General features: G+C 42.5%; 1 protein-coding gene across 3 annotated transcripts in view; it reads left to right on the top strand.

Moving 5' to 3' along the window:
- ADCY2 (adenylate cyclase 2) overlaps window positions 1-20,326 on the top strand; it is a 412,639-nt gene that overhangs the window by 277,905 nt on the left and 114,408 nt on the right. For all 3 annotated transcript variants that reach the window (XR_012377669.1, XM_073891097.1, XM_025867481.2), the window contains exons 5-9: window positions 1,264-1,412; window positions 7,679-7,790; window positions 12,352-12,479; window positions 18,292-18,450; window positions 19,275-19,407. Coding sequence is in view for 2 of the 3 variants with exons in the window: in XM_073891097.1 (XP_073747198.1) it covers window positions 1,264-1,412; window positions 7,679-7,790; window positions 12,352-12,479; window positions 18,292-18,450; window positions 19,275-19,407 (681 nt within the window). In the remaining variant the exon portion in view is untranslated. The remainder of the gene's footprint in view (window positions 1-1,263; window positions 1,413-7,678; window positions 7,791-12,351; window positions 12,480-18,291; window positions 18,451-19,274; window positions 19,408-20,326) is intronic.

The following is a 20,326-nucleotide window of genomic DNA, read 5'->3' as shown; positions in this document are numbered from 1 at the left end:
GGATGTTCCCCGCAGCCACCAAAATGATGTGCCCTGAGGGTTAGCCCAAAGGGATACCAGCCCTGTTAAACCTGGGAGCAAAGACCAGCTTCCCTTCCCCTGTATTCTCTTATCACTTTGTCCGCATAAATGAATGGATGAATGAATGAATGAATGAGAAGGAAAGAAAAAAGAGACAGAAAATGTGGAAGACAGAGAAAATAGTTCAACAAATGTTTTTTAATCAACACTGAATATCAGTTGCTCAATGCACAATACCTAAAGAATATGGTGTTTTCTATAATAAGTTAATGTTTTTTAAAGATTTATTTATTTGAGAGAGAAAGAGCATGAGCAGGAGGGGCAGAGCGAGAGGGAGAGAGAATCTCAAGGAGACTCTGTGCTGAGCACAGAGCCCACCGTGGGGCTCGATCTCGCAACCCTGAGATCACAACCCGAAACCAAGAATCAGGTGCTTAGCCAACTGAGCCACCCAGGCACTGCTACAATAAATTAATGTTTAAAATAACTAAAGATGAGTACAAAGTTTCAAAGATTGCCCTTCTTTGATACTTTTTCTCAAAAAAAAAAATATTGCAAATGTCACTCTAACTAAAATAAGCATATATTAAAATAACTGTAATGTTACATGCTACTGTTTGCTGTATTTAAAGACCAAAAATACAAGAAAATCTCATAATTTATCATTTCCTTGTGTTCCACCTGTAGTCTCTTATACCTGACATTTTGTAGATGCTATTCCTGACTGTCTTTGTAATAGATTAGAATCACTAAAGGGGATTTGGGTGGTCATCACAGAGGAAATGAAATATTTGACTATCTTACTTAGGATGTGCAGAATATTTGTTGACTTTCTGAAATGCAATAAAGCTTGTACTTTATCTCCCAAATGAACAGGCAGGCGAAAATGAGTGTTTTCTATCTTTGACTGACCATAGGTTTCTGGCATTTTTATATCATTTCTGCTTTACTGCTTTAAAATCAGAGTAGGTAAATAGTATCCGTGGAGGAAATATCTTTGCTTACCTTTATTCTCCACTCTGAAGAACACATACTTAGAACTCCATAAATAATAAATAATATAACACACGCTGACCTTAGAAAGTTTGAATTTTTTTTCAACATGTCCTTCTACACTCCATATTTTAACTTGTTGGAAGAGTCCTCGACTTGGACCCTCTGCAGATCCGTGATGCTTTCAGAGATGACTTGGATGTTACCATAATGATTTGAAATGTCTTGGTCTTCCACACCCTGTTTCAGGAGCGGCTTCTGCTCTCCCTGCTGCCAGCTCACATAGCCATGGAAATGAAAGCCGAGATCATCCAGAGGCTGCAGGGCCCCAAAGCCGGCCAAATGGAAAACACAAACAACTTTCACAACCTGTATGTCAAGCGACACACCAACGTGAGGTACGCTGCTCTGTTCTTGTTCCTCAGCAAGTCCGGCGAGCGGCTCGCCAGCCTAGGGCCATTTGTAACTGGGAGCTCACATCTCACAAAATCCTATCTCCTCTGAAACTGTGAATGGAGTCCCCACTCCACCCCACCTCCTGCTGTCTCTCATGGCCTTCACAGGAAGACAAGGAAGTAGAATCTTCACTTTACTGGATTCTGTTGTCCGTCATGGCCCTGCTTTGTATGGCTGACCTTCCGTCACAAAGGAGAGAGAGGTGGTTAGTGGGGTCCATTCTCTGGGAACACCGTGGTCAGGTTTCGTGGCATCCCCGGAGCCCAGGACCCTCAGCTCTGTGGTAAGACTGAAGGTAGGGCCACTGGGCTCTTGATACAAGACCTGATTCCTCAGGAGGGACTTGGCAGGGCCAGGGCCTCAGTGAACAGAGCACTTCCTGTCCATCAGGAATGATGGGTTTCTGGGGTGTGGCCAGCCAGTGACCAATATCACAGGGGACTGATGTGCACCTTAATTAATTAATAGTGCAAGTTCCTGCTTCCCAAGTCTGTCAAAGTCCCATCTGCTTCCCAGGGATTGATTCCATTCCTGGAATCACAGGAAGTGGGAAACTAACATGTTATCAGCATGAGATTGAGATCCAGAAGGAGAACCATGTGGGGTGTCTTTCTCCCCTAGCTCTCCTCCAGAGAGGAGCTGTGCAGGCCCTCACTTCAGCATGGGAGGCATTTCCTCCCATGCTGCCCGTCTCCCAGCTGCACAGAACACGGCCCCTCCAGACCCAGGTGTCTGGTCCCTCACCGTTCTCCAAGACAACCCAAGCTTCATACCACTTCTTTCGGGTTTTTTTCTTACATCCATTCAACTATATTGCAGTAGTGCTTTTTATTCTTGCCAGGTTCTCTCGATAAATACCTCATGCATCTGACCTCATTCATTCCACCTTGATATTATTACCCACCCGGTTCGATAGTTCAGGAACAACAACCACAAATATAACTACAATTTGCTGAGCATTGACTACTTGGCCTTTTGCTCTCAAGCTCGGATCCTTTCCAGTGCATGATCCTAGCTTCCAGTCTGGTTGCTGCAAGTCAAGGATTTTTGAAGTTTATTAATAAGAAACAAATTTGACTCCATTTTGCCACTACAGTTTAACTGCAATTTAACTACCTTGCTAAGATACGTCTCATTTTGACCCCAGATTTTAGGAAAGGTGTGTAGAGCTAGTGATAAACATGGCCCAAGCACGCATGGAGCTAAATGTATCATGACAAATGCAAATTGGGAAAGCAATAATAGAAAAAACTATATCAGTGAGAACTAAGGAAGCAGTGGATCAATGAAGAATCAGGGGTAAAATAAAAAAATTAAGTCCCTACTATTTTGAGGGATTAAAAAAAATAAATGTATTTCAAGAACATTCGCACCTGCTAAGAAGTAAAATGATTTAAAACATTGGCGTGCCTTCAGGTTTTTAAGCGTTTCACCTGAAGAATTAAAGAAGAAACATTCTCATGGTATCCTACAAGGTGTATTGTACTAGAAAATTCCCGTTCCAGCCTTAGCTGTCTGAAAATCAGCAATATCCCTCCTATCTGAGGGAAGAGTTTTAAGTCACAAATGTAGTATTTTACACATGTAAAGATAAATGCAGCCATATCTGAACAGGGTCCCTGAGTATCTTTGAGTTTCTGTGAAATAATCCAGGAACAAAGAGCCTGATGAAAATGGCCGATGGTACCACAAACCCCAGGCAGGTGATGAAGGCTCCCCGTGCTGTGTGTATTAGCTACCAATTTCTAAGTAACAAAGGGCCCCAAAACCTAGTGGCTTCAGACAACAGTAAACATCATCTCACAGTTTCTGTCACAATTTGAGAGCAGCTTCACCCGGTGGTTCTGGCTTACCGTCTTTGATGTGGATTCAGGCCTGGTGTCGGGGGGACTGCTGGGGGACCTGCCTCCAAGGCGGCTCCTCACGTGGTTTACAGGACTCCCTACTGTTGGCTGGAGGCCTCAGGTCAGCATCACTGAGCCTGCTCACAGGTGACTTGAGTGACCTCACAACAAGGAAGCCTGCTTCCCCAGAGCAAGGGATCCAAGACAGAGCCTGGGGCAAGCTGCAGTTCTTTTATGATCTAGGCTTGCAAATTCATTGCTGTAATCCCTGCAGCAACCTCTTGGTGACACAGATCAGCCCCACCCAGTGGAGTGTGGATGATAGAAGAGAGTAAGTTCCAGGAGGTATGGGTCTCTCTGGCGCCATCTTGGAACCTGACTACCACACTGTCAAGGCAAAGGATAGGAGAAGCAACTTCAAGCGCCTTCCGAGATCGTCTAGAATAGATTTGCAGTGTCGAATTAAATTTAAATTCACACAGTATAGTTAGGACTCTAAAGTAACTTAAATACCTAAACTTAAAAATGTAAAAGCATATGTAAATTGCATGGTATACCAATTATTTTTATAAGAAATAGGAAAACATGACTTTTTCATCCTGGACAGGCTAAGCAGAAGCAAAGAAGCAGACATGGCAAATGGATGTTGCGGAGAGTGCAGTCAGTACCTGAGGGGTTTGGGGGGAGTTTTTTGGATGAGAATTATTAGGTTTGTAGACAGTAAAGATCTGTTAACTTTTAGTTCAGCTTTGGCCATTCATTCAAAAAAATGTTTATTCCCTGTTAATAACATATCCTAGCTCTTTACTCTCTGAGGATGATAATAATGTGAATAATCATTAGGAGGAGAGGAATTTCTAGATGGAAAGGTAGCAGCTATCAGCTGCTTTCCCAATCTTCAGCATCTTCCTCTGAATCCTGCCACTAGGGCTGAAGCATTCACAAACCCATCCCGTCTTTGAAAATAACCACAGGTCCCGGAATTCAGTGCCACCATCCAATTCTGAAACCTGCCCTTTCTCCCTTTCATAGCCAAGATTCTAGAAAGGTTGTTCCTCACGATCTGACTAGTCTTCCCTGTTTTCTCTCCCTCCTCAAATCCTCACTTTCTGCCACCCACCTCCACCGTGTCGCAGAACTCATGCTTGCTCAGCTCGCCAACTGCCTTGCTCCCAGATCTGTGTATGACTAAGCCTCTGCATCCTTACCTCTCACAGCTCAGTATGGTTGGCCAGTTGACCTTGCCGTCCTGCTTAAGGAATTCTCCCTCACTGTAGGCTCCATGACATCATACTCCTTTTCTCCTCTTACCATGTCCTGGCCATTTTCCCTTCCCTAAATCTAGCCTCTCTGTAAAGGAGTGTTTTCAGAGCTCTCTCCTAGCTCCTCTCTGTTCTCTCCACTTCTCATTCAGGATTTTAGTTACCATCTGTGTGAAGCTAAGGTGCAGAACTCAGCCGGGGCACCTGGGGGGCTCAGTCAGTTGAGCGTCTGACTCTTGATTTCAGCTCAGGTCGTGATCTCATAGGTCATGGGATCGAGCCTCTCATTAGGCTCCATGCTGGGTGTGGAGTCCACTTGAGATTCTCTCTCTCCCTCTCCCCCATGTCCACTCACCCTCTCTTTCTCTGTCAAATAAATAAATAAATCTTCAAAAAAGAAAAGAAAAGGAGGAAAACTCGACCATAGCTTCCCATTCTCACTCACCTAATGTATATCTTCTGCTTGGATGCTCCACTTAGACCACCATCAAACTCAACACAACCAGAGTTGAACTGGCCATCTTCCCCTACAAGCTTGTTTTGATTTGTTCAGAGCTAGGTTTGAGCCCCCTTATCAACCAGAAACTGGGTCTTCCTTGACGCCTCCCTCTCCTAGACACACTGCTCACCATACCCGATGTTCATCCAACATACCTGGTTCCTCCTTCTTACATTTCTCCCATATCTGTCTAGTTCTCTCTTTCCCCTGACAATACTGTCCACAAGGCTCTGGATGAAAGGGCTATGATTCTAACTGACATGCCTACTCCAGGTTGCTATGGCCCGAATGATCTAGGTCAGGTACCTGAATGATCCCACAGAGTACCCTGCTTCCTCTCCTATAACCCTTTGCACATTGCATCACAATTACCTGTTTACATTTTGAATCTCCTGGCTGCCCAGTAACTTTCGGACCATTGTAAGACATTTACAGCCAGCCTATCTGTGGGCGCCTTCACCCACTACAAGATTGGACCACCGGAAGCATGGTGGAGGTTGTCAACAAGTGGATTCAACGTCCATTCGCACATTCTCCCTCCCAATTCTGCCTTGAATCAGACACTCTGTCTGAGCTTTTTCATCTTGGACCAGGCTCAGCTTCTGTGATCCTTGCTGCTACAGGGTGCTCTGGGGGAAATAGGGAAGGTTTGATGGCACCATCTGAACAGAATGGAGAGTGCGGAAGCCCCTGCAGCCCTGATTTTCTTGGACCAGAGAGTTTTCCCCCTGCTTTTGTCATCGGCAGAGAACCAAGTCTTTCCTCCAAGGTGAAGCCACAAGCCTTGTGCTTGGCACAGTGAACAGGGTACGGCCAACAGCAGAAAGCCAACTGTTTTCTGCCTAAGATCAGGCAGGCCAGTGCCACATTACTTTTTTTATTGTGGCAAAATATACCTAACATAACACAGTTTTAACCATTTTTAATTGTCCAGCACGGTGGCGTCAAGCACCTTCCCATTGTTCTGCAACTATCACCACCATCCATCCCCAGAACTTTCTCTTCATCCCAGACTGGGAGCTCAGTACCCATTCAGCAGCAGCTTCCTTCCCCCACTTGCGCCTCTGGCACCCACCCTCCTAGTTCCTGTCTCTAGGGTTTGAGTACTCTAGGGATCCCATGTAAGTGGAACCATACAGTATTTGTCCTCTTATGTCTGGCTTATTTCACTCAGCATCATGTCTTCAAGGTTCATCCATATTGTATCATGTATCAGAATTCTATTTCTTTTATTTTTTTAATTATTTTTATTAACATATAATGTATTTCTTGTTTCCGGTGAATTCCATTTCTTTTAAAGATTGAATAATATTTCATTGTAGTTATATACCCTATTTCTTTATCTATCTATCCCTTAGTGGACATTTGGGTTGTTTCTACCTTTTGATTATTGTGAATAATGGTGCCATGGACATGGGTGTACAAATACCGGTTTGAGTCCCTGCCTCCAGTTCTTTGGGATGTATTCCCAGCAGGGGACTTGGCGGGCCATCCGGTCATCCTGTTTCATTTGTTGAAGAACCACCATACCGTTTCCTAGAGTGGCTGCACCGTTTTCCATTCCCACCTGCAACGCGCAAGTGTTCCAGTTTCTTCGCACCCTTGACAACACCTGTTACTTCCTATTTTTTTGATAATGGCCATCCAAAGGGGTATGAAGTGGCAGTCAGTTTTGTTTCAGGGTATATCTTAAACCATATTATCTGAGTCTCCAGCTGCTGGCAGGAATTTCAGGCATCTTTGTGAGGCCTTTATACAAATCAGAAGCATGTTGTTGTATGGAAAAGTGATAATGCACATCCTGGTGCTGTGTTTCTCTATGCTGGCCCTTGAAGGTTAATGAAACACAGATACGGCTCAGAGAAACCTGACGTCCATCCCACTAGCGTGTACGTCCCATGGAGGGAAGCTTTTCCAGACTTGTCACCAGCTAACCGCCCCCCCACACACGCGCGCGCGCTTATTATCACTGTGATTGGACATTGCTAGTGTCCTTCCTTATTTGTTTAATGCATACCCCCCCCTACACTCCAAGCTTGAGGGAGATGCACCATGTCTGCTTCATCCTGGCAAAGAGTAAGTCATTCAGAACCTTTTGTTAAGTACTCTTTCTTTTAAGAAGATTGTTATTCTTTCTTCGAATCAGTAAAAATAGAATTTGCTTTTATTATTTGGCTGCCAGTACTTTAGGAATTCTTATAATGTAAATGCATGTAACAGTGCAGACAGAAGCATAGTCCATTGATATCTGAGTTATGCCAGCATAGTGAACTCTCAGGACAAATACCACATCAGCCAGGGAGGGAGGGACGGACTGGCCGTGAGGGAATAAAGGCTATCAGGTAAAATGGACTAGAGTGGACAGAGTGCATCATGTGGTTTTTTCTTCTCCCATTTTAATTATAAAAACTCAGCATCACACAAAAAACATTTTTAATGGGAAAGTTTAGCAAAATGTTTATGTATTTCCTACCCAGGGGATGACATTTTTCTTGTAAAATACTAATATAAATGTAAAAAATGATAGACTCTTTTAAGGGAAAAAAGTATCATTACTTCTTAACAAAGATGAGCTTGCAAACGCTCCTCCCTTGTCCACACAGTATCCTGTATGCTGACATTGTTGGCTTCACCCGGCTGGCCAGTGACTGCTCTCCAGGAGAATTGGTCCACATGCTGAACGAGCTCTTTGGAAAGTTTGACCAAATTGCAAAGGTGAGCAGTAGTGAGTCCCTTCTACTTTGAGGATTTATAAAATCGTGGCTTACTTTTTCTCCCGTCCCTTATCAAGTCTTTGTTTTTTCATAGAGCACCATTTAGGACTGGTGTTTATAGGATTTGTAGGGTTTATGTGCCATTGGGCTATGATGAGCCTCATTTCTCAGGGTTGAGACATGTTGCAGCATATAATTAGCACAGGTTTGCATCTATTTTTAACAGTCCTGCTTATAGAGAGCTCAGCGCACATATGGTAAATACACTCAAGATGGTGAGTTTAAGATGCACATCCTTCTGCACAGTGCTGTTCTAAGTTCCTCTTTTTAGGCATTTCTGTGTCAGGAGTTGGAAACATGATTGCCTGTCATCCAGTAGCAACTACTCATGTGTTCAGCACCCTGGGAGAACCCCTGAAGTAGGATGCATGTTTCCCACCCTAGCCTTTTACTAACTCTCGTCTCATTGACATCCATTGACCCTTTTGCCTCTTGGAGAGAAACGTAAGTTCCGTATTGGCCGTTCCTACGCTCATGGAGAGGAAATGGTGACAGGCAATCTAAAACCATACTAGAACTTGCATATTTACTGGAACCATGAGGATTGCTGGTGGGAACAGTGATAAAAATTATTTCCTCCCTTGCCAGCCCTTTACTTCCACCTCATAAAGCATTACCAGTCAGCCTCATTCTTTCTTTGAATTATTTCCAACAAAAAATACTTCATTATGCTTATTAAAATGAATTATTTATATATGGAAGAGAGAGTTGGTTCCAAATTTAGTTCCCTGCAAGATTCATCTCACTTTTAAACCATACAGAACATTCCAGGCAAGCCTCTTAGGAATAAATGATGTTCACAGGGTCACTCCTGGGTCAGGCTCCCCCGGAGGTGCCTTCTGCTGCCTGCCTGACCGGGATGGATCTCATTGGAGATTTTTTAAAAAGCAGTTAGAGTATAGCACTGCTTTCTTCTTTTTACCGAACCAAAGGAAGAGGTTGAGTGTTTTAGGTGCTCATTTTTAGAAAAAGATGATTTAAACTTAAATAATGTCTTAAAAGTTTGAATTAAGAAAGGGTCATTTTTGTCACATTAGGAGGAAACATCCCAGTCATGGCGGGTGACAGCATAGCTCCAGTATTAACGTGGCATTCTCCCTCTGTGCAAGCCTCAGTGTCTGAATCTCCCCTTTTCATGAAGACACCAGTCATATTGGATTGGTGACCCACCCTCCTCCTGCATGACCTCATCTTAACTAATTATATCTGCAGTGAGGTCAAGTTCATACTGGTGTTAGGCACGCCAGGTGTTAGGACTTCAATATATGAGTTTGGGGAAGACAAAATCCATTGCTCATAACAGAAATACTTAGTGTTTGATGGTTTGAAAAAAGGAATGTCCAGGCAGTATCATATTATAGCCTAGGATGGCTTGGTCCATCCATTGCTGGTCACAGAGGGAGCATGTTTTGGGAACTAGTTTATGCCTCAGGTTTAAATAACAGGGAGGTGGACAGCATCATAAGCCAACAGATAACTCAGCCAATTGAGTAAATTCTACATAAAGCACATAACCAAGCTCAGGAACTCAAAATCATTCACTTATTTTTTAATCTTTTAAACCAGTTTATTGAGGTATAATTGACATATGAAAAACTGTACATATTTAATATATAAAATGTAATGAGCTTGAGGATAAGCATACACCTGGGAAACCATCACCACACTCTGTGCCATACACATATCCACCACATACAGGTGTCCTCTTGCCCCTCTTTATTATTGATGATGATGATGATGATGATGATGATGATGTGATTAAAACACTTAACATCAGCTCTGTCTTCTTAGCACATTCTGAAGTATACAGTACAGTATTGTTAACTAGAGACAATGTTATACAGTAGATCTCTAGGACTTACTCATCTTACATCACTAAAACTGTGTGCCCTCTGGCGCATAACCCCCATTTTCCCCTTCCCTCAGGCCCAGCAACCACCAGTGTACTCTCTGCTGTGAATTTGACTATTCTAGATTCCCCGTCTAAGTGAGATCATGCAGTATCTATCCTCTGGATGTCCTGAATAAAGTCAGGCTAATTTCACTTAGCAAACCAAGTTCAGCAGCACATTTAAAGGACCGTACACAATGACCGACTGGGATTTATTTCTAGGATGCAAGGATGGTTCAACACACAAGTCAATCAACATGATGGACCACATTAGCAGAAAGAAGGGTAGAAATTACATGATCAGTAGGTGCAGAGAAAGCATTTGGTGAAATTAAACACCCTTCCATGATAAAAACTCTTAACTGATAACATACAGAAGAAACTTACCTCAACACAATAAAGCCATCTATGAAAAGCCCATAGCTAACATTATATCTGATGGAGGAAAACCGACAGCTTTGTCCCTAAGATTGGGAACACGGCAGGGATGCCTGCTCCCACCACTTCTGTTCAACATAATCCTGGAAGCCCTAGCCAGAACAATTAGGCAAGCAAAAGAAATAAAAGGCATCCAAATCAGAAAAGAAGTAAAATTATCTCTGTTTGCAAATTACATGACCTTGTGTGAAGAAAACCCTAAAATGTACACAAAATCTATTAGAAGTAATAGGGCGGGGGTGCCTGGATGACTCAGTTAGTTGGGTGTCGATTCTTGATTTCAGCTCAGGTCACAATGTCAGGGTTGTGAGATCGAGCCCCGTGTCTGGCTCGGCAGCCAGCTGGGAATCTGCTTCTCTCCTTCTCCCTCCCGCTGCTCCTCCCTCCACTTGCGTGCACACGCTCTCTCTTTCTCTCTTTCAAATAAATAAGTCTTAAAAAAAAAAAGAACTAATAGATTAATTCAGTAAAGTTGCAGGATACAAAATCAATGTACAAAAACCAGTTGTATTTCTTTATAGTAGTGGTGAAGTATCTGAGAAGGAAATCAAGAAAACAATCCTATTTACATTATCAGGAAAAAGAATAAAATACTAAGGAATAAACTTAACCAAGTAGATGGATGACTTGTACACTGAAAACTGTAAAACATGGATGAAAGAAATCTAAAAAGACACAAATAAATAGAAAGACATCCCATGTTCATGAGTTGGAAGAACTAACATTGCTAAAATGTCCATAATACCCAAAGCTTCTACAGAGTCAATGCAATTCCTATCAAAATCTCCATGGCATCTTTTCCAGAAACAGAAAAAAACAATCTAAAATTCATACAGAACCACAGGACACCCCAAATAGCCAAAGCAATTTTAAGCAAGAGCAAAGCTGGAGGCATCACACTTCCTGATTTCAAAATGAATTACGAAGCTACAGAATCAAAACAGTATGAGACTGGCATTAAAAACAGACACACAGACCAGTGGAACAGAACCAAGGGCCCAGAAATAAACCCATGCATATATGTATATGGTCAACTGATCTTTGATAAGTTTGCCAAGAATTCACTTTTGTTAATCTTAGTGTGTTCTAGATTCAGAATATCTATTTAGGAAGTATGGGATGGAAGCCCTATTAGTATGTAATTGTTTGCCATTTTACTTATGAGATTTTTAATTAGGAATTACTAAGCAAATCGTCTCTAGCACCATAGGTAAGTGTGAAAAAATGCCCCAGCTTGTGCACCCTCTATCAGACAGGGAAAGAAATATGCAAAATCTTCAACAAACCTAACACGTACTTAAGAATAAGAAAATCTGATGTTCATTTTATTATTCCAGATTTGTTCAGTTTATGTATAAGCCTGCATTAGTGTTAAGAAAGACAGGATCTGTGTTTGGCACATCTTTGTGTTTTTTTGATTCTTTGTCTTTTGCCTTTTTTTCTTTTTCTTTTTTTTTTCCTTAGTGAGGAGTCTATAAAGTAACTAGAAAAGTTAGACATGCATGTAGGATTAATGCATATGAATGAAGCTAATCTCAATGTCATAATATAAAAACAACCCAGCCAAGAAAAATAATGAGTCCCACTTCATATTAAAACAGTTTAACCTAAGGTCAGAATTAAGTTTTAAATCACTTGGCAGTGTTGAATGGTGGCTTATTGTATTATGGAACTGTTTTTCAGAAGCTATGTTCTTAGGTAAGAATATGCTTCAGCTTTAAAATAAATGAAGAAAACCATGAGCATAGTAGGGAATGACATACGATTCTAATTCCAGTCAAGTTCTGATCATCATTCACTGTCCTGGAGGATTCTGCTCTGCATGGAAGATCTCATTTTGCCATCAGTGCTTGGGATATTTGGGCTGGAGAGAATGATCCTGTCATTATACTCCTCTGCTACTGTTAAGAGTAAATCATTCCAGAACATTCTCTCTGCTTTCCTTTTCTTCCCCTTTTCCTGATTCTTCCTGCTTTGGCAAATAGGCATATGGGTGAGGGCGGTTCATTCTTGTTGGGTCATGAAGGGAAGCCCAACCAGGGCTCATTTCTGTCCCCACAAACCCTAGGTCACTGCAATGCTATGAGCAGAACTAGCATTTGATGAGATTCGGAAAATCTAAACCGCTGTTGAGTGCTGAGTGCAACTCAATGCTGTGATTTTTTTCTTCCAGGAGAATGAATGCATGAGAATAAAAATTTTGGGAGACTGCTACTACTGTGTGTCCGGACTCCCTATATCTCTCCCAAACCATGCCAAGAACTGTGTGAAAATGGGGCTGGACATGTGTGAAGCCATCAAGTAAGTGTAAGGCTTAGTAGGATCCTTTTTAACTGCTTAAGAATCTCAAGTTCTAATTCTCACTCAGAACTGTTTCTGTGTTTCTGTCTACTGGGATTAAAACCATTATTGAACCTTTAAATAGAAGTGTGCAGAGACCCAACTATTGGCGTGTGAGTAACTCAGTCCAAAGTAAGACTTCTGGAAGTGTTTTGTATCGTTATGGCTAGCCTTGGATTACGGCAATACCGAGGTAGAAATCTACAGGCAAGAAGAAGTTTGGGTTGTTTCCAAAGTGATTTTTTTTTCATTTAAATATCTTCTCTAATCTTAAGGAAAAGGTCTGTGCTTTTACCATCTGACAAACAGTTTCTTTTTTTTTTTTAAGTTTTTACTTAAATTCCACTTAGTTAACATACAGTATATTAGTTTCAGATATACAATTTAGCGATTCAACACTTCCATACAAACAATTTCTGACAAACAATATGGCTGTACTCAAGTTGTCCGGGAGAAGGTAGTTTAAACCACCAGATTGCAATTCATATGAAATTCCAAAATTACTGCATCTAGTCAAAAATTCTCAGCTCTATAAATTTAGTTTTAGTTTGTATACATAGAGTATGTTTTCTGTATTGTATTTATAGTTTCTTTTATCATAATTCTGGAGAAGCTATACTTATGTCGAATAATGTTACGGTTGACAAGTACTAGATAGAAGTGTAAGGTACAAAATTAATTTCTGTTACCAGTGCCATAATGCAGTTCTTTAGTAATGCCCATGGTAGAAGCCAGAATATTCTTATAAATGGTAAATGCTCTTGTTTGTTGATTATATGACTGAAAGATTTTAGTGTATTGGGGTTTTTGATTGCCTATTTTAGTCAAGTGATTTTACTCTATCCTGCACACATTTTTGGTCTAAACAGGACAGGAATTATGTGGTTGGTGCTCTATTTCCTTGTCTCAGTGGTAGAGTAAATGGGGCTCTCAGTGGGAAAGCAGCGAGCCCAGCTGTCACGGGCTTAGCCACCGTGTATGTGGGTCACACGGTGAAGTGAACCAAAAAGATTTGTGGGTGGCTTTCCCAGGGCTGTCTAGGGCTAAACAGTGAAGCCCACACTGCCTCCAGTAAGTGTGGGAGATCTCAGTGGTCCAGGTCCTCTAGGTCGGCAGGGTGACCACAGACCACTGTAGACAGATCAGCCTTGGGAGGAAGTGAATTAAGTGGAATTGAAGAAAGAACAGAGATGGGAAGGTTAGTCAGTGTGGCCTCCTCTTCCCACACGAAATACATTGTGTGCAAATCACCCTTGTCCCTCCTGCGTCTTGCCCAAAGTAACTCATTTGTCTTCTCTGACATGAAAAATAGTTTTACTTTGTTTCAGAAGTAATTAACTATTTCCCACACTCTGGGCCTAGACAGTGTAAGTGAATTTAATCAGTAAAACTAATAGGTTTTCTCAAACATATTACCTGCCTCCGGAGGCACTCTCGGTGTGGGTTTCCAGCATGGGATGAAATGGGTTCTGGTGGGAGAAAGGGCTTTTTTAATGTCCTTATTATGCACATCAGTAATATATCGGATTACTGAAGTTTGATTTCTTCTTTTGGGTCAACTGCTTCCCAGTTCTGTTTACGTTATTCCAGCACGTTGAAGAGCCTTTAGGAGAGAGAATACTTATATTCTGCCCACTGACACATCACCAGCTCATCAGTAATATTTTTTTCTGTTATATTTTTTTATCATGGTAAAATAATACATAACTATTGCCCCCTAACATTTTTACATATACAATTAAGTGGCATTAAGTACATTTGAACTGTGCACAACCTGCACCACGGTCCACTTCCAAGACTTGTCATCATCCCAGACAGAAACTTCATACCCATTAAGCAATAACTCTCCCTTACCCTCTCTTCGCAGCCCCTGGCAACCCCTTTCCCACTTTTGGTCTCTGCGAATTTGCCTTTTCTAGATGCGTCATATGTGTGGAATCACACAATATTTATTGGTTAGTGTTTGGCTTATTTCACGTAGTGTAAGGTTTTCAAGTCTCATCCACATTGTGGAATGTGTCAGCACTTCATTCCTTTCAATGGTGGAGTAATTAATCCCATTGTATGAGGATACCACGTTTTATTTATCCATCTGTGATGGATGCCGAGGTAATATCTCATGTGTCCAGAATCTCAGCAACATTAGAAGATTTGAGGAAACTTTCCAGGACTCTTGCCTATAACTAAACTTATCAAGTCAGGCGATGGTTGTATGTCTCTCTGCTCTGCACTCATTGACCGAGGGTGTCCACATTCTCTCTCTGTATCTCTCTCTAAATCACCTGTTCAGCTCCTGTACATTCGACACAGTGATCAGTATTAGGTTGTTTTCTTGTACTTCCAGAACGGGCAGGAACAGAGAGGGCATCTCAGCCAATGTCAGGGATTTGTTCTTCTAACATACAGGGCACGTATTTTCACTCACATGTATTAAACCGTAAAGTGAGGATGAATATGAGAATTCTGATTTTTTAAGGTAGTGGAGAGAAAGAGTACATTGGAATTTTGCCAGATTATTACCTCAGGTTTTTGCTAGGATCCGTGATCACTGGGCTGTACTTTTCCTCCGGGTTTGGACCCCCACACGTGTTCAGCACCTCATTCTCTGTTAGCTAAAACACTGACACAGGGCATGTCAGCGGAGGTTTGGAATATTCCCAGTGCTTAGAGAGATTTTTTTTTTTCCCTGTCATGAAAATGTAAACTGTTCTTAATCGAGGAGGTAATATGCAGAGCCCTGACTTTGTAAGTGATTAGGGTTCCTCTTAAACTGGGAAGATTGTCTTCTATTGTCGAAGCTTTAAGCAACTATTTCGATATTTTTCTATAGATCACACAGGTTGCATCCAAATGCATTAAAACATGCGGTCAGTGAATTCATCTGAACCCTTGATCAACCCATTTTTCTAAAAAAGACGCAAAGGACAGGGAGATGGTTTTAATGAGGGTATTATGTGAAGCACAGTCAGTCAGAGAAAGACAAATACCGTATGATTTCACTCATATGTGGAATGTAAGAAACAAAACATGAACATAGGGGAAAGGAAAGAAAAATAAAATAAGATAAAAACAGAGAGGGAGGCAAACCACAAGAGAATCTTAACTCTAGAAAACACACTGAGGGTTGCTGGAGGGGAGGTGGGTTGGGGGATGGGCATTCAGGAGGGCACGGGATGGGATGAGCACTGGGTGTTGTATGCAACTGAGGAATCACTGAACTCTACCTCTGAAACTAATAATACAGTATATGTTAATTAAATGGAACTTAAATTAAAAATCTTTTTAGGGGCGCCTGGGTGGCTCAGTCATTGAGTATCTGCCTTTGGCACAGGTCATGGTCCCAGGGTCCTGGGATCGAGCCCCCCATCGGGCTCCCTGCTCGGCAGGAGGCCTGCTTCTCCCTCTCCCACTCCCCCTGCTTGTGTTCCCTCTCTCGCTGTGTCTCTCTCTGTCAAATAAATAAATAGTCTTTAAATAAAAAAAAAATCTTCGGGCGCCTGGGTGGCTCAGTTGGTTAAGCGACTGCCTTCGGCTCAGGTCATGATCCTGGAGTCCCGGGATCGAGTCCCGCATCGGGCTCCCTGCTCGGTGGGGAGTCTGCTTCTCCCTCGGACCCTCCCCGCCCTCATGCTCTCTCTCTATCTCATTCTCTCTTTCAAATAAATAAATAAAATCTTTAAAAAAAAAATTTAAAAAATAAATAAAAATTTAAAAAAATCTTTTTAAAAAAGTCAAATCGTTCACCAATCGGTTCTGTCAAAATGGCCAACTAGAGAGTATGAGAGTGTGTCATCCACCCTTCTTTCCCTCTTGATTTTCTACTGACCGTATTTGGTCAACAGAAATGTCACGTGGTTGGATGTGGTTCAATAACAGAAAATCTTAAGAACAATTACAGATTTGATGGCAAATTTTTCAGGATCATTATTTCCCAAAGACAGAAGCACAGTAAAATCCTTCAGAAATGACCTGTGTCAATTAGGAAACTTTTACCAAGTGTCCATGTTGTACCAAACCCCTGATGGATATATAGGCATGTGTCCTCACGGGGCTGACTGAGAGCAGATGTGGACACCAGCAGGGAAGGCTGAGTACACTCAGGAAGGCTGAGCACCACGGAGGGGTGCTCACATCAAGCTAGGAGGGACCAGAATGAGGTGCCTTCCCAGATGAGGTCATGCCTCAGCCACTGATGGAAAACCAATGCCAACTGGCCACGTGGCGCCAGTGCCCTGTCAGGAGCTGGAGGCTCAGGGCAGAGAGCAGCAGAGAGAAGAGCCATCTTGAGCAAAGGCCCAGAGCTGAGGACCATACAGTGCCCAGGCAGCCATAAGCCGATAGAGGATGGAGCGATAAGGGGCAGCCCTCCGGGGTCATGTTGAGGCTCTGCCCATCGTGTGGGCAGGAGTGAAGGGTCTGGAGGACTTGCGTGGTCCCGAATAGGTTGTGATCTTTTTTGTGAAAAAACAAAACAGGATGATAGGGAAGGAGGAAGGGAGGGGAGGAGAGGAGGTAGGAGGAGAGGGAACGGCTCTGTGGATTCCTTTTCCAGGAGGTCATTTCTTTTTACATTGTGGATCCATTTCTTGTCACTTCTTATCACTTTCAGCATGCTCAAGTGATGTCGCTGTATCACTGAAGCATGATACCCATGCCAGGGGCATTTTGAGATGCTTATTTACTGCGGCCCACAGCTGGTAACCTCCGCCCTGCTGGGTCGCTATCGATGTCTTCACTTCCCTCCACATTTGCTCTGGGGCAGTGCTTTCCTGACCTCCCTGCATACTTCCTCTGCAGAACTCTTTCACTGATAAATACATTTAGTTGGCAGAAATCAATAAGCTTTTCCATTTTCCATTCAAAGAAGTTCTTCGTTTGTCTCTGTAAATGAGTTACTGATCAGGTCCTAAAGTATTTTTAAAACTATTGTTTTTAATTAGTTTCTTTTTAATGATACCTTCCTTACGCATGATTAAAACTTTTTAAAGAGTTTTGTTGTTGTTGTTTTTTGTTAAAGACTATGCACAATGAAATGCTTTAAACTCATGGTTAGTTTTTTTTTTTTGTTTTTTTTTTTTTGAGAAATCCCTCTTCAGGCTGAAGTCATTAGGCTCACAAATACGGTGTATTGTCTCTTTTTTTTTTTAAGATTTTATTTATTTATTTGAGAGAGAGAGAATGAGAGACAGAGAACATGAGAGGGAAGAGGGTCAGAGAGAGAAGCAGACTCCCTGCTGAGCAGGGAGCCCCACGTGGGACTCGATCCCAGGACTCCAGGATCATGACCTGAGCTGAAGGCAGTCGCTTAACCGACTGAGCCACCCAGGCGCCCCGGTGTATTGTCTCTTATCAGACGAAAATATTCCCTGGGGACATGCATCGTGCTAAGTGCTAGAATCATAGATGGCATCCCAGACTTTTTTTGACTGTACAAGGCAATGTCTTGTGATTCTAGTGAGAACTCAGAGCAGGTATCAGCACGTGATAGGTGAAAACCCAAAGCTACAGCCGAAATGCTGCATCAGCTCCAACCGTCTGGCCTGATGTGGCCTTCACAGCCAGCCTCGGAGCTCTCAGTTTAGTCTGGGAGCAACCACAAAGAAAAGGCCTTTCCCTTGGCCCAGAGCAGCCATCTTCTGCCACAGTAGGGAATTGTGACTCTATTTCCAAAAGTCTGAAAAATTCTGAGTAACACGGTGCCCTGAAAATTGGCCAAGAGTCAAAGGAAGAAGAGGGTGTTTCCAGATGGTGATGCTTCTTTCCTTCTCTTCAGGAAAGTGAGGGACGCCACTGGAGTGGATATCAACATGCGCGTGGGCGTGCATTCTGGGAACGTCCTCTGCGGGGTGATTGGTCTGCAGAAGTGGCAGTATGACGTGTGGTCACATGACGTGACCTTGGCCAATCACATGGAAGCTGGAGGGGTCCCTGGGTAAGGCCTATCTGGATTTCTCTTTTCAAGCTGTGGACACGGTTAGAAATGCCAGGCGATTGGATTCACAACCGACTGCAGGATACCTGGTGGTTTCTGCCGCCTCTCAGCACCTTGTGATTCCTGCCCAGTGGCCCCTTACATTAATTAGATTAACACGAACTCTCAAGTCTCAATTCTGCCGCCCCAACACCCATGGTCAGAGACTGTGGATACTGGATCCTGAATGACTTGTATTTATTTGCAAATGTGTGAATAGTGACCTAGGGTGAAAGGTGTTTTATAATACAGGGCAGATGTGGCATTTCTCTATTACTGGTGACCTCTGAAGCCAGTACTGTTGAAATGAGCAAACGGTACCATCTCCTTCCAGTTGGAAGAGCGTATTTCAGACAAGAGAATTTTGATGCACACGTTATAATTTGGAAAAGCACGGAAGCAAGCACTGAGAAAGAAAATCCGTACTTTTATACACATCAGCACACTCCCTAAAATGTCTTTGGCATGTGTTTCAGAAAATTCGCTCACACGACAGAACTTCCTTATGGTTGAGTTTTATTTGCCGTAATTCACCACACCCACCACGCGGGTTTCTCTGAGTGCAGAGAGGCCCTAAATGTTAGTATCTTGCGACCTCTGCAAGCATCTTTCCAAAGCCCTGTTTAATAAAATATAAACCTGTATTATAGTCCATTTTACCAAGAACATAGAGCCTTTCCTTCCTTTGGGGGAGAAGAAATTATTTCTAAAATCACAAGTAAATAAGAGAAACCTTAATGTTTATCCTTACCTATCTTGATTGTGGTTTGCAAATGGAATTTCAGACGTGTTCACATTTCTTCCGTCACCCTGGAGCACTTGAACGGCGCTTATAAAGTGGAGGAAGGAGACGGTGACATAAGAGACCCATATTTAAAACAGCACCTGGTGAAAACCTACTTTGTAATCAACCCCAAGGTCAGTACTGCAAAGAGCCTCTAATTACCTTTTGACTTCTGTGATGAAGATAGAAAGGGGCAAATTACAGAGACAGATAAGTATTTTTAGTCAAGAATCCATTGAATGCTTTGCTGGTCCCCTAAAATGACCTTAAATGCATATGGCAGTTTGATTATGGCACATGTTTTATAATCATAAATTAAAATATTTATTAAAGGAACAGTTGCAGTGAATTGCTTGCTCCTATCATAAGGTTACTGTCTGTATGATGGGTTATAAGTGTTAGTCAATGTATGTGTTAGTCCACGAGGCTTCTGGAAGTCCCTCCGTGTGCCCACCCTGGCAATTGCAAAATTACATAAAGACAAAAAGTTTTGCTCAGGGCTTCAGATGATAAAAATCTAACTTGAGATGAAATAGGATGAACATAGAAGAAGAAGGAAAGGAAGAAAGTTCTAAATGATTAACCACTAAGTGTCACTGTGCAGACATGGTTAACTTTGAGGCAGTAAAATCCTCCGTTACTAGAAGACTCGCCAGGCCACCGAGAGAGTTAGGAGCTGTCTCTTACTCTGTTCATACCAGGTGTCAGACTCAAGCAAGGGCTTCTAGCTGTCATGTCTCGTAGCCCTTCTCAAATTCCTGCCAAATGAGTACCAGTGCTATTTACAGATTAAGAATCTGAAGCTCCCAGGGGTTATGTAACTTCCCCCCCCCCCCCAGCTCACACGGCTGGTAAACGGTACAGTCTATCAGCAAGAAACACCTCTGAACTGTCAAAACCAGTCTCGCAGAATCAATGAGGTCAAGGCCACGGACGCTCACCGGTGGTAGCCTCCCTGAAACTCCAAGTTCACCTTTGGAGACACGCTTCCAGCTCACCTGACGGCTGATCTGGAGACATGCGTGTGTCAGTCAGGAAGAACTTGGGGCTATA

The sequence above is a fragment of the Callorhinus ursinus genome, unplaced genomic scaffold (assembly GCF_003265705.2).
Source record: "Callorhinus ursinus isolate GAN/ISIS: 27379988/994484 unplaced genomic scaffold, GSC_fseal_2.0 scaffold3, whole genome shotgun sequence".
Classification (NCBI taxonomy): domain Eukaryota; kingdom Metazoa; phylum Chordata; class Mammalia; order Carnivora; family Otariidae; genus Callorhinus; species Callorhinus ursinus.
This window is presented reverse-complemented; position numbering and strand designations above follow the sequence as displayed.